The 12,124-nt window shown below is 40.7% G+C and overlaps 1 protein-coding gene across 13 annotated transcripts in view; it reads left to right on the top strand.

The window, feature by feature from the left end:
- RBPMS (RNA binding protein, mRNA processing factor) overlaps positions 1–12,124 on the top strand; it is a 172,671-nt gene that overhangs the window by 25,277 nt on the left and 135,270 nt on the right. For 4 of the 13 annotated variants that reach the window (XM_027597922.1, XM_035726035.1, XM_027597917.1 and 1 more), the window contains exons 1-2: positions 4,004–4,084; positions 4,489–4,524. The exons of 6 other annotated variants lie outside the window; for them this stretch is intronic. In XM_027597922.1, coding sequence (XP_027453723.1) covers positions 4,019–4,084; positions 4,489–4,524 — 102 coding nt within the window. In that variant the 5' untranslated portion in view covers positions 4,004–4,018. Of the gene's footprint in view, positions 1–3,946; positions 4,085–4,488; positions 4,525–12,124 lie in introns of those variants that run through there. 3 more of the 13 variants (XM_035726034.1, XM_035726033.1, XM_035726031.1) reach the window with 3 other exon arrangements.

The raw sequence follows: 12,124 nt of genomic DNA, 5'->3' as shown, positions 1-12,124 counted from the left end.
CATAAGGCATTGTATAACTTACCCTTTAACTCTAGAACCCGAGTATAATGTAAAGATTCCTAGAAGTGGAGTTTCTGGAAGAGAGTATGTGCATTTAATTTTTTGATAATGCTGAATTGCCCTGTAAAAAGATTTACCAATTTGTAATCTCATCTGGAGTGTTCATTTTTCGATATGCTTTCCAACATTAGATATTATCTATTTTACTTGGCAGTCATTGGCTGAAAGAAGGTATTTTGTTATTTTAATTTGTATTTTTATTAGTGAGGTTATGATTTTTTTAAGATTTTATTTGAGGGTGCCTAGGTGGCTCAGTTGGTTGGGCGACTGCCTTCGGCTCAGGTCATGATCCTGGAGTCCCTGGATTGAGTCCCACATCGGGCTCCCTGCTCAGCACGAGTCTGCTTCTCCCTCTGACCCTCCCCCCTCTCATGCTCTATCTCATCCTCTCTCTCAAATAAATAAATATAAAAAAAAAATTTTATTTATTTGACACAGAACACAAGCAAGGGGAGCGGCAGGCAGAGGGAGAGGGAGAAAACAGGCCTCCCACTGAGCAGGGAGCCCAGCGTGGGGCTCCATCCCAGGACCTTGGGATCATGACTCGAGCTGAAGGCAGACATTCAACCAACTGAGCCATCCGGGCGCCCCTATGAGGTTATGATTTTAATGTGTTCACCAGTTTTTAGTCTTTTAAACAGTTTGGTTTATTGAAATTCCTTTTTTCTATTAGTTGTCTGTTGATTCTTAGGTGGTCTTTATTGTAAACATTGTTTAATATATGTATTTTTAGAAATATTTTCCCTATTTTTTTTTTTTTTTTGTCTTTTAAAGATAGGCCCGATTGTCATTGTTGCTGTCATTGTGACTATGTGTTAAAAATCCAAGATTATCAATTGGGAAAAAAAAAATACTAGAACTAATAACAAACTTCAGTAAGGTGGCCAACAAGATAAACACAAAATCACAGTGCCTTTTTTTTTTTTTTAAACACACCAGCACAGGAAAGCAGTGTACCAGCATAATTAGTTTAGAAAACATAATGAAAAAGATAGTATTCTTGATAGCAGTAAAAACAAATCTGCAAGAACTACCTGAAGAATACTGTATTCTGAAGGACTTAAAAGACCTGAGTAAATGAAAATAAAGACTATACCCTTGGGTGGGTATTATAAAGTCCATTTCTTCCAAATTTGCAAATTAAATACAAGTCCAGTAAAATTTTCAAAGTATTTTTAAAAGAAGTTGACAAACTAGTTCTGAAGTTCAGGTGGACTTAATAAATGTATATAAAGCCAAGGAAAGTTTGAAAAAGAACTATGAAGGAGGACTTTCTTCACCAGATATCAAAGCCCAACTCAAAAGGTTAAAAATTAGTTTTAAGATAGTATAAAATCACTAATTGAGGAAATTGAAGGCTAGAAAGGTATGAAATGATTGGCTTAAGGTCATAGAGGTAGATAGGGACATTTTTCATGAAGTCCAAAAGTATTTCAGTTTCTGAACTGATCGTGAGTCTAACTTTTAGCAAAACTCTATTTGGGGATTTCTAAAAGACAATGTATTTTGGGAAAATTATGCACTCAAGGAATCAACTTAGGGACTTCGACCAAGCTTGAATAGAGGTAGGTTAGAAAAGGAAAACACTTGTGCAAATCTGCCAAGTCCTTGTGTGTTTCATATTCTGGCATCTTCTCTGTGAATGTAGCCAAATAGTTCATAGGTGGAAGGTGAAGAGAGTCCTGGGGCTTATCTAGGAACAGTAGGTAGGAATGCATTAGAAACTTGGAATCAGTTGACAGGTTAGTTGATATTTTATTGATATTGTGAGTTAAAAGTTTGAAGTCAAGAAAATGGCCAATTTTAACTTCTTTTCCTTTTGTGCTTTAAATTTGTGGATGTTGTGAAGATGAATAAAAAGTATACACATGGGAGGGGATTTAGGGTTTAAATTGTGTGAAAATTTGGCACGGTTTGTTTTGTTTTTCATAGATTTTTTTTTTTTTTTGAGGGTGGTATGAGCTAGTCAGCTGCAGAACCTTCTGTTAGTGAACTGATAGCATCTAGGGTGGAGCTAAGGGCGGAAACATGTCTAATCACATACTCACCAACTTCCTGGCCCGAAGAAAGTTATCACCAGACAGCAGCTACCAGGCTAATTTAACTTTAGTTCTGGACAGGCACATCTGCAGCAATCATTTTCAAAGTATGTTTCTTAAAGAAGTTGTAGGCATTATTTGGCTTCCTCTTTCAGGCGATGTTTTCATGAATCCTCCAATTTGTGTGTATGTGTGCGTGCGTGCACGCGCGTGCATATGTGTTAGCCATTAAGGATTCCTTGAAGTACACATGTCCTCCATATACTCCATTTGGTATTCTTGAATTTGAAAGCACGACATCATAGATAATTTTTTGAGAAAATTTGTGCATACCTACTATGTGCAGTGCTGTCTGGACAACTCATGGGCTGTGTGGAAAATATTAAACAGTTAGAAAAGACTAACTGCTATAACACATTAAAAAAAGTTATCTCTGGGTGGGAGATTGAAGAAAAATTCTTAGAAGCAGTGGTAGCATTTGGGCTTGGGATGTGTAGGATTATTCGCTGTGGTTTTATACACAAATCTAGGCTTTGTTGAGGCACGAGTGCTCCATGGCACTTCCTTTTGGAGGAACTTACTGTACAAAAAGAAACCCCTGTGTATGTTTCTGAATGAATTTAGTCCTATCTGAGGGTTGGAAGTCCTTACACTTGGGCTCATTGTCTTCACTTTTCTTATGTAAACACATCCCCCAGAAGTCATAGGAGAAATAAAAAACGCACCTTCTTTAAAAAAGAAATGGGGTGGCACCTGGGTGGCTCAGTCATTAAGCGTCTGCCTTTGGCTCAGGTCATGATCCAGGGTCCTGGGATCGAGCCCTGCTTCGGGCTCCCTGCTCCGCAGGAAGCCTGCTTCTCCCTCTCCCACTCTGCTTGTGTTCTCTCTCTCTTGCTGTGTCTCTCTCTGTCAAATAAATAAGATCTTGAAAAAAAAATGGGAAGATCACAAGTTCATAATGGTATCGAATGGATGTGTTTTGCTGAAACAAAGTTACATTTTCAGTTATTTGTTTCTGTCTACCTTTTGCTGGGTGAACTCAGCACCACAGGGAATACTATTTGCTGCAGTGAGCCCTTTCTAATTCCCAGTTCATTTTGTAGAGGTAACTTATCTGTTCAACTGTTGAAAGTCGGGCTTGGAACCAGGACCTGGCTCAGAGGCCTGCGAGCAGTGAGCAGTTGAAATGTCTGTTACGATCCCATGCCCTGGACCTCAGGGGCTGCTGTAGTAAGAGCTGTTCAGCCTCCCTTGTGGCCTTTTTATCCTGGATACTGAGTTGCCCTGAGCTTCGCTTTCTGGCTTCCCAGCCTTCCTGTTCTCTGTCCACCAGGGTTCTCTCTCTTCTCACTGTGCCTAGAGATCCAGACTCTCAAACCTCTGCCGTCTGTGTCCCTTATCTGTTCATGTGTTCTGTCACCTTGCGGGTATTTGTAGGTCACCAGTTCCGCTTTAATTTGAAGACCGGCAGGGCAGCACTTGGGACCTCTCTGCCCTTTGTGTATGTTGCCTTTGGTTGCCTAGCGACCCGTGAGGGGACCAGTGAGGACTGGTGTGCTGGGGGAAGCCTGGGAGGGGTTCTCCGGTGTGGGCGAGGCTTCGTGGGGAGGGAAAGCCTGCTGTTGGAGGAGGGGCCCCCTTCTTCCATTTCCTCTCTACACTTTCTCCCTTTTTTCTTTCCTCTTTTTTTTTTTTTATTTATTTTTTATTTTTTGTTCTTTATTTTTGCTTCTATCTTTGGCCCACTGGTGCCCATTAGGACCACGAAATCGGTGGCATAGATTGGTCGAGGAGTGAGGGACTTCCCGGAAAGGGAATATCTTAGTTTAGGTTTTCAGGGGCAGAGTCAGCACGGGTCAGTTGAGAAGAATGGCATGAGGGTAAAGAGTTTCCACTGGAGCTGCATTTAGAAAATTGAGATGAGCTTCCTTTCCATGGTTTCACATGGCTTTGAGCTCGGGAGTCAGCCAGTGCAGGTTTTGAAGGCAAGTTTCCTATTCTGGCTGTCCTTTATTAGCTGTGTTATCTTGGGCAAGCTACTTAATTTCTTTGAGGCTAGTTCTTCCCGTGTAAATTGGGAATAACAATCTACAGCATAGGGTTGTATGCGGATTGTAGCAATAATTATAGAGCATGCCCCATTAGGATTTAACGTGTTCAGCTCGTTCACAGCTACCTGGAAAGGGGTTATAGCATTGAAAAGTGGATGAGGTCAGGTTATTGAGAAATCAGTCAAGAAGCCCAGATTTTGTGACCTTGTGTGTCAAAATTATAAATCCGATACTTAAAGTACATGGTTATGTTGGATTCATAACTAGGTTAAGAGTCTTATGCTTGCTGGCTGGTGACTTTTAACCTCTCTAAACCTTAGTTTCCATCTCTTTTGAAGAGAATGAAGATAATGCCTACTTCATGGAATCATAAGGTAATGTATACAAAACATGTGGCCCAGTGTCTGGCACAGAATTTGATCTAGAAAGGAAGCTCTTATTTTTACTTTACAGTAAACGTTAAGGCATGGCAAAAAGAGTAGCAATTTATGCTATAATAATGATTACATTGTGCCCCCTGTCCTTGGAACTGTGGCTGTTCCGCTTCCAAAATCTTTGACCCTCCTGTATTATTTTCCCAGAGAAAGTACAACAGTAGCATCAGCCTGTTATTAAATAGTAATGCTTTACTCCATTATTACTTTAGAAATTTCTATCCTTCAGAAGTTAAGGCTACTACATTCCTCAATGTACTGCAGTGTATGTGAGCATGAGTCTTACTCTGTCAGTATTCTCTGCTCCTGTGATCTAAAGATATATACATATATATATATGTGGAATGACTTTAATTTCTTTATCCCTAACATCTAGCATGGTGATGTAACGTGTGCTAGGAGATCAATAAATGTCTCTTTAGTTTTGGTTTCCCAACTTTAAAATACTTTTCTTTCCATTGACAGTTATTTACCTGCGGTGACTATTTTTTGGTGTTTTATTTCACATTGAATGTTAAATTAACTCTGGATATGTGCCTGTTTACTGAACATGCCTTCTTTCTCCCGTTTTGTTGAAATAGCTAGTTCCCTTAGCTAAGGAATTTTGGTAAGATTTAGTGTATTTATCAAATACGAACTAGGTTCCAGACACTGTTCTAAACATTTTTACAAACATCAAGTTACTGAGTTCTCCTGACCATCTTAGCAAATGAAGCACAGCTAGGATTCTCATTGTCTACCTGAGGACATCATCGAGAGGGTAAAGTAACTTGCCTGAGCTCACACCACTTCATGATAAGGCCGGCATTTGAACCTGGGCTGCTGTTGACTCCGGCACTGGTGTTCTTCACCACCACTCTGCTCCCTGCTCCCTACCATGCCAGGCACACAAAGGCTTCTCTCCTTCTGTCTCTTTCATGATAACATCGCTTATATTGATTGCCTTGACCGTGGACTGCTTTACAGATGGCTTGGAGTTGAACAGCAACAGAATGAATTCTAACAGCAGGAGAATTACATGTTGAAATGCCGGTGACGTGTGATGTCATGTGATGGTGATGACAGATGTTGGGTTGGCTGTTTGTGTTCCCCCAGGGGGCCAAATTGCCAACCTGGAAATAAGGGTTCTTGTGTTCAGACTCCAGGGTGGTGATTATTCCTCAGGAGGCAGCCATCCTTTTAATCTTGTGGTAGAAAATTAAAGTGAGTTTCAGTGAAGTGTGGTTTATTTTTAAGTTTTCTTTTAAATATTAGTTGAGAAGTTAATTAAGTACCTGGCCTGTGGATCCGGCTTCTTGCATTTCTTAGCTGTCCTCACCATTTAGAGGGAAGGTTTTCCTTAGGAAGATTAGATTAGATATTGGAGGGTTTGTGTCTTAGCAGTAAATCCTGAACATCTGGGGTTCTGATTTGGTGGTAGGCTTGCGTAATAGGACCTGAACAATGTTAGGCAAACAATAAGGATCTCGGATCTGAAAGGCCTTTTGAAGAGAGTCTGAAGCTAACGTGTTTGTCAGAGTTTCAAGTAAGGCCCAGGAGGGCGGGCTTTCTCATTTTGCTTGCAGTGGTGTTTTTGTTTGTTGGTTTTTCTTAAAGTGCCTTAGGATTGCCCCAGGTATTAGAAGTTGTGTGGAGGTCTGGCTCTAAAGCCTGCTTGAAAGCAGTGAGTTTTTTCGGCCCACTGATCCTTTGGAGAATCTGGTGAAACGTACAGGTATTCTCCCCAGAAAACACACTCAACCCTATTGTGCTCATGACTCCTTAAGGGCCACGCACGTAGGCTATCCAGTTGATGGCAGTTCATCCTGGGGGCCAATTTACTACCCTCTCTTCTGGCTGTGCCCTCTTGTGCCTGGATTGCCTGGCTCCAAAATTCAGCTAAGTGGTTAGTTTGTTACACTTAATATTCTTGCTTGCACCCCCAGGACTATCTGTGTTTTTAGAGTCTTCTGGACCCTGGGGAAGCGAATCTCAGAAGAGAAGAAAAAAACCTCATACCCTGCTAGATACTTTCCCTGTAGGAGAGAGCTGTCAAGTGGACCCTGCTTTCTGGCCACCTGTCAGCCAGACAGGAACCAGTGCTGAAAGGGGTCCAGTTAATTAGCCTGTAAAAGCTCCCTGTCCTGCCCTGCCTTCCCTCCCCTCCTGCCACGCTGGATTCCCCGAGCTCACTCACCTTTATGTACCTTGGCACATGCTGTCCTCTACCCAGAATGCCTTGCCCTTCTTCCTGCACCCTAGGAATGCCTGCTCATCTTTCAGTACCCAGCTCAGTGGAAGCCTTTCTGCTCTCCCCTGGCACTCTCTTCCCTCTGTTGCCACAGTGATTTTTTTTAAAGGCCTGGGTTACAGCACACAATCCATGTTGTAATTATTATTTTTTTTTTATATGTTTGGCAGAATCTACCATGTGTAAACCAAGTGCTTGTCTTAATCATCTTTACTCACCCAGCATTGTCAGGTGCTAGATAGGCTTGCCTTCCAGCATTTAAACAGGTCGGCTGTGGGGTTAGGCTGCCAGGATTCAGACCCAGACTTTGTGACCCTGTGATGAAGTTACTGAGTCATCTTGTGCCTCTGTTTCCTCAGCTATAGTCTTGTGAGGGAGAGAGCGGTGAGGAAGGTGGAGTCAATGTATAGTGTCGTGCCTGGCACATGGCAAAATATTCAAGTGCTAATCATTGTGATAGTTAATCATAATGTTAAGTAGTATTGAGTGAATGGAAAAACTCTTAAAAATAATCCAGCATAAGTGGAGGTAACACTAGACTTACAGAAGTTTAGTAGATTCTGTGTTCTCCAAGTTTAAATCCCAGTGTAGATCAGATAAATGAATCTAACATTTGTAAAGCACCCCAAAGAGGCTTGGTGTAGTATACATCCCTACAGTCTATTCATCTCTTTGTATTAAGGTTAACTCTCCTCTGTTTGAGGGCTTTAAGCCATTTGGAAGTAGGTACTATGGGACTATAACTTTTTTTTTTTTTTTAAGGAAATACAGTGCATACTATTTTGTCACAGTTTAAATGTGTTCAAACCTGGTGTTTTTCAAGTCACTTTTGGAGCAGCCTTGGCAAGCTTTGGAAAGTGTAGGGGGTCACGGCCACGTGTAGCCCCCACAGGTAACTCTGTTCTGTGGGAATCCATGAAAAACAATCAAATGCATTTGCTTCTGCTTTTAAGACAAGTGAAAGGTGGTGAGAAAAAGGTCATTGAAAGTTCTTTCCTAAGGGTGTTTTATTTTGTGGGCAGGATAGAGGCATCCCGCTAAAGTCATGAATGTAATAATCCTATGTTAGAACTGGAAAGAATTTCACTAGCCCAGCCTCTTCAGTTACAAATGAGGGAACCGAGGTCCAAAAATGGAGTGCGATGCCATCTAACATGGTGTTGTGGATGTGGACCCGGTCCGTGCCATCAGTCCTCATGTGGATTCATGTGGATGGCCCTGGGGGGGGGGGGAGGGGCCATATCGGGGTGCCTTTGTATCCACTTTCTGTGCAGGAGTGCCTGGCTGTCTTCAAGCACACAGCTGGCTCCTAGAAAGCCTTTCTGGATTCCCCAGGCAGTATCTCCTTTGTGCTTTCAAAACTAAATTTTGCCTAAATTAGAAGCCGTGAAATCCAGCCCTCCTGGAAGGGTATTTAGTTTTCCTTTTTAAAAAAAAGCAAAACAATTAAGTTAATGACAGTGTTGGAAGCCTTAACCATACCATCCAATGATTGATATACATGTTCCCAAATTTTTGTGCCGAAATACAAAAACAGTCTATAATCTTATTTTGTAATCAAAGTTTAGCCAATTACAGTAGGTCTCCATACATCCTTAAGCAGTCGGGTCCTCAAGTCACCCAGCAAGATCCCTTTTATCAACTTCTTGCAGCCATCTCCTTTCATTTTTTGGCTTCTTGGTCTACATAGTTTCTAAGCTCAGCAGCCCAATAAATTGTACTATTCTCTCCAGGTTTCCATGTTCTTAAAAAATGGTATACGTTTTTGTCTGTTGTCTCCTTTTTCAAGATAATCCGTCAATTTGTGTCTTTAAATTTTTATTTTAAAGATTTAGTGCAAGCGGGGAGGAGTTGGGGGGAAAGGGAGAGGAAGAGACTCTCAAGCAGACTCCCCACTGAGCATGGAGCCCGCGAGGCTCAATCCCATGACCCTGAGATCATGACCTGAGCCAAAACCAAGAGTTGGACGCTTAACCGACTATGCCACCCAGATGCCCCTTTCTAAATTACTTTTAAATTGAAAGAGGGAGGGTACTTTAGAAGAAATTACATAGTAGTTTATAAATTGAATGCCCTACCCCTAGTAACTTTGATTTCTAAAACAGCACTTTAGGTTGTAACTGTATAGAACTTATGCATAAACTTGGCAAATTTAAAAAATGTGAAATCACATATGTCCCTTTGCCACTGTTGACGATGTAGGAGAGAATCCTACTTACTGCTATATGCCTGTAATGTATCTGTAAGAGAAGGAACAAGTTGCATGTCATGATTCTCTGCTGTCATGTGGAACCAAGGGGTTTGAGAACTGAAAGCAGAGGCTTTGTTATGTGTATTCCTAAATGTATTTTTGGGGCACATTTTTCAGATCTTAGAAAATGAATCTTTTTTTTTTTTAAGATTTTATTTGAGAGAGAGTAAGAGAGAGGACAGGCAGAGGCAGAGGGAGAAGCAGACTCGCTGCTAAGCAGGGAGCCCGAATGCATGCGGGGCTCCATCCCAGGACCCTGGGATCATGACCTGAGCGGTAGGCAGGCACTTAACCAGCTGAGCCACTCAGGCGCCCCGAAAACCAATCTTTTAATGAGTTACTAATTTTTGATCCACTCCCCCAAAGTATATTAGAAAATATATCAAAGAACAGAAATAAAATAGTGACAGCATTTTTTAAAATTACTGGCATTTAAAGGCTATATGGAGAGAATCGTGTTTGAGTAGCTCTCTGTTATTAATTGGATAGGGTGGGGTAATCCGTGCAGCAGTCCTTTTGTGTGTGTTTGAGAATATATGGATAGTGTAACATCATTTTTAGTGGGCCAGATTTGTAGCCTTTGTCTCATCTTTATTGTCTCGACTTAGATATGGATGAAAGTGCGATGAATTTCAAAAATACCTGTCTCTTCATTTATTCTAAAAAGATATATTAAGTGCTTACCATGTGCTAGGCACTGTGTAGATGGCTAAAATTTAAAGACCAACTAATAAGGCTCTTAAGTGAAAGCAATGAAAAGTGAAGCAGATAATTAAATGCAATAGGTAAGTAATTATTTGTGAGTATGATTTTTATTTTTAATATATAAATATTTAAAAGTGGTTCTGGGGCACCTGGGTGGCTCAGTTGGTTAAGCGACTGCCTTCGGCTCAGGTCATGATCCCGGGGTCCTGGGATCAAGTCCCACATCGGGCTCCTGGCTCAGTGGGGAGCCTGCTTCTTCCTCTGACCCTCTTCCCTCTCATGCTGTTTCTTGTTCGCTCGCTCTCTAATAAATAAATCAATGAAATCTTTAAAAAAATTTAAAATAAAAATTTTAAAAAAAGTGGTTCTAAAATGAACCAAGGCCTACTCCCATTAACTTGTATCTCTTCTCTCTTTCAATGATGGTGCCTATCAGTATACTTATCAGTGAGCATACAGTTCTGTTGTATCAAGAGTTTTAACTTCCCAAAGATCACTTTTTTTTTTTTTTAAGAACCAATCTTATTTGTTAACATAATTTGACAGAAAATCCTATAGGTCTTCAAACTCTCTCCAATAAAAAAGTAACCTTTTTTTTTAATCCCCACTGTCTGAGGAGATGCTCCAAGTCTTTGGTTAGATGGAAAACGGCAGACCCTTTGCCTGCATCTCATCTGCTCTGCATTGTTTTTTCTGTTTCATTTTGTTTTTTAATTCTTAAGCAGGAGATCCTTTCCTGAACCTCTGCTGATCCTGGTACTGACCACAGAGGTGCTCAGGACTTCTTTCATTGTCCCTTGAAAATGTTTGTAGCAGGGACTACTTAATTCCTTCCTGGAGTGAAATGTTTTCATCCCACGAAACTATTGCTTTAACTTGTGTTATTGGTCTGTTTCGCCTTCCTATCAACCAAACCACTTCCTTACTTCCTGTGACTGCAACAGCCATATCCATGAAGAGAGTTATGGTAAAAAAGATGGTAATGTAAAAGTCGGATGGGTTTCGTTAATAGAGTGTGAGAATGTGGTGTGCAGGTTTGTATGAGTAATAGTCTACAGTCAGGGTAATAGCTATTATAATAAAGGCAAGTACAGCTTCTGGCTCATTCATAACTTAGCAATAGTTTAAATTCATTATTTGTTATTCACTGCTTTATTGTTATAATAAGGCAAGGAATAGGAAAAATCATTACACAATTTTTTTTATTTGGCTAAATTGCAACACAGGAAAAAAACAAAAAGAAAAACCCTTTAGCTTAGACATTCCATTGACCCAAGAAAAATCACACACGCTCTGAAAACAGCTTTTATTTGGAGAGCTAGACTTTTCTTGAGTCTTCCCATGTGGATCATTCAATAGAGATCCAGTGCAAGCTTCTCCTCTAAAACGATGATGTCTTTTGCCTAAGAATAGACAGACCCTTCTTTCAGTATAGAAACCAGATAAGCTGTCCTACAGTGATCCAAATAGCTAGCGGCTTCACCCCCACCCCACCCCCAAACTTGACTAACAACACAGCAATATAATTTTACCGTTTAAAACTTGGCTGACCCAAACATGAACTTTCAAAGAAAACAAGAGTCATGACTAAAAGAGATTCCATTTCTTTCCGGGCCTAATTGAAGATGACTTTCCAGAACTTTGAAAAAACTTATTCTTCCATTGGCCACTTAATTGTGAAACAAAATAAACACCTACACGGGAGGTAAAATACAGAGTTCTCTGTGTTTGGATTTTAAAATACCCCCCCGTTTTTTTGGAGGGTGAGTTTTCTCTTTCTAGGGTTGTCATACATAGTTTGGAATAATTGATCAGGTTTTGTCTGAGGATTATACTCTGAATTTTAAGGGCAATGATTTAGGAATAACTCTTAATATTCCATTTCTTAAAATCTGTCTTGTTAATTTTCTCATAATACCTCTTTATTCTGTGTGCCCTGGTAATGGTTCCAGGACTCTTAACTCTGGTGGGCCTGGCTTGTAGGCTCTTGCTTGTTGCACTGAACCATATCACCTCCCTTCTTGTGGATGCCTTTCCAAACATTTGGAAATGTGATCCCAGAGAACTGGAACAGTTTCGAGGAACCATAAGACAGTACTTAAGGTAGCACAACAGAGTGTTGCACGGGCTCTGAAGTCAGAGAGGGTTGAGTTTAAATCCACACTCTGCTTTGAGGCTTTTTCTTTGGGTAAAATGAGCCTTACGTGTCTCATTTGTAAACCAGGGATAATTATATTTGCAGTGGAAGAATCACTGGGCTGATTGCATGAGCTAGTGTACGCGTAGGATTGGATCAACTGTCTAGTACATAGGAGTTCATGAAATGGTAGTTTTGTTTTCAAGTAGGCTCAACG

Source organism: Zalophus californianus, chromosome 2 (assembly GCF_009762305.2).
Source record: "Zalophus californianus isolate mZalCal1 chromosome 2, mZalCal1.pri.v2, whole genome shotgun sequence".
Classification (NCBI taxonomy): Eukaryota; Metazoa; Chordata; class Mammalia; order Carnivora; family Otariidae; genus Zalophus; species Zalophus californianus.
This window is presented reverse-complemented; position numbering and strand designations above follow the sequence as displayed.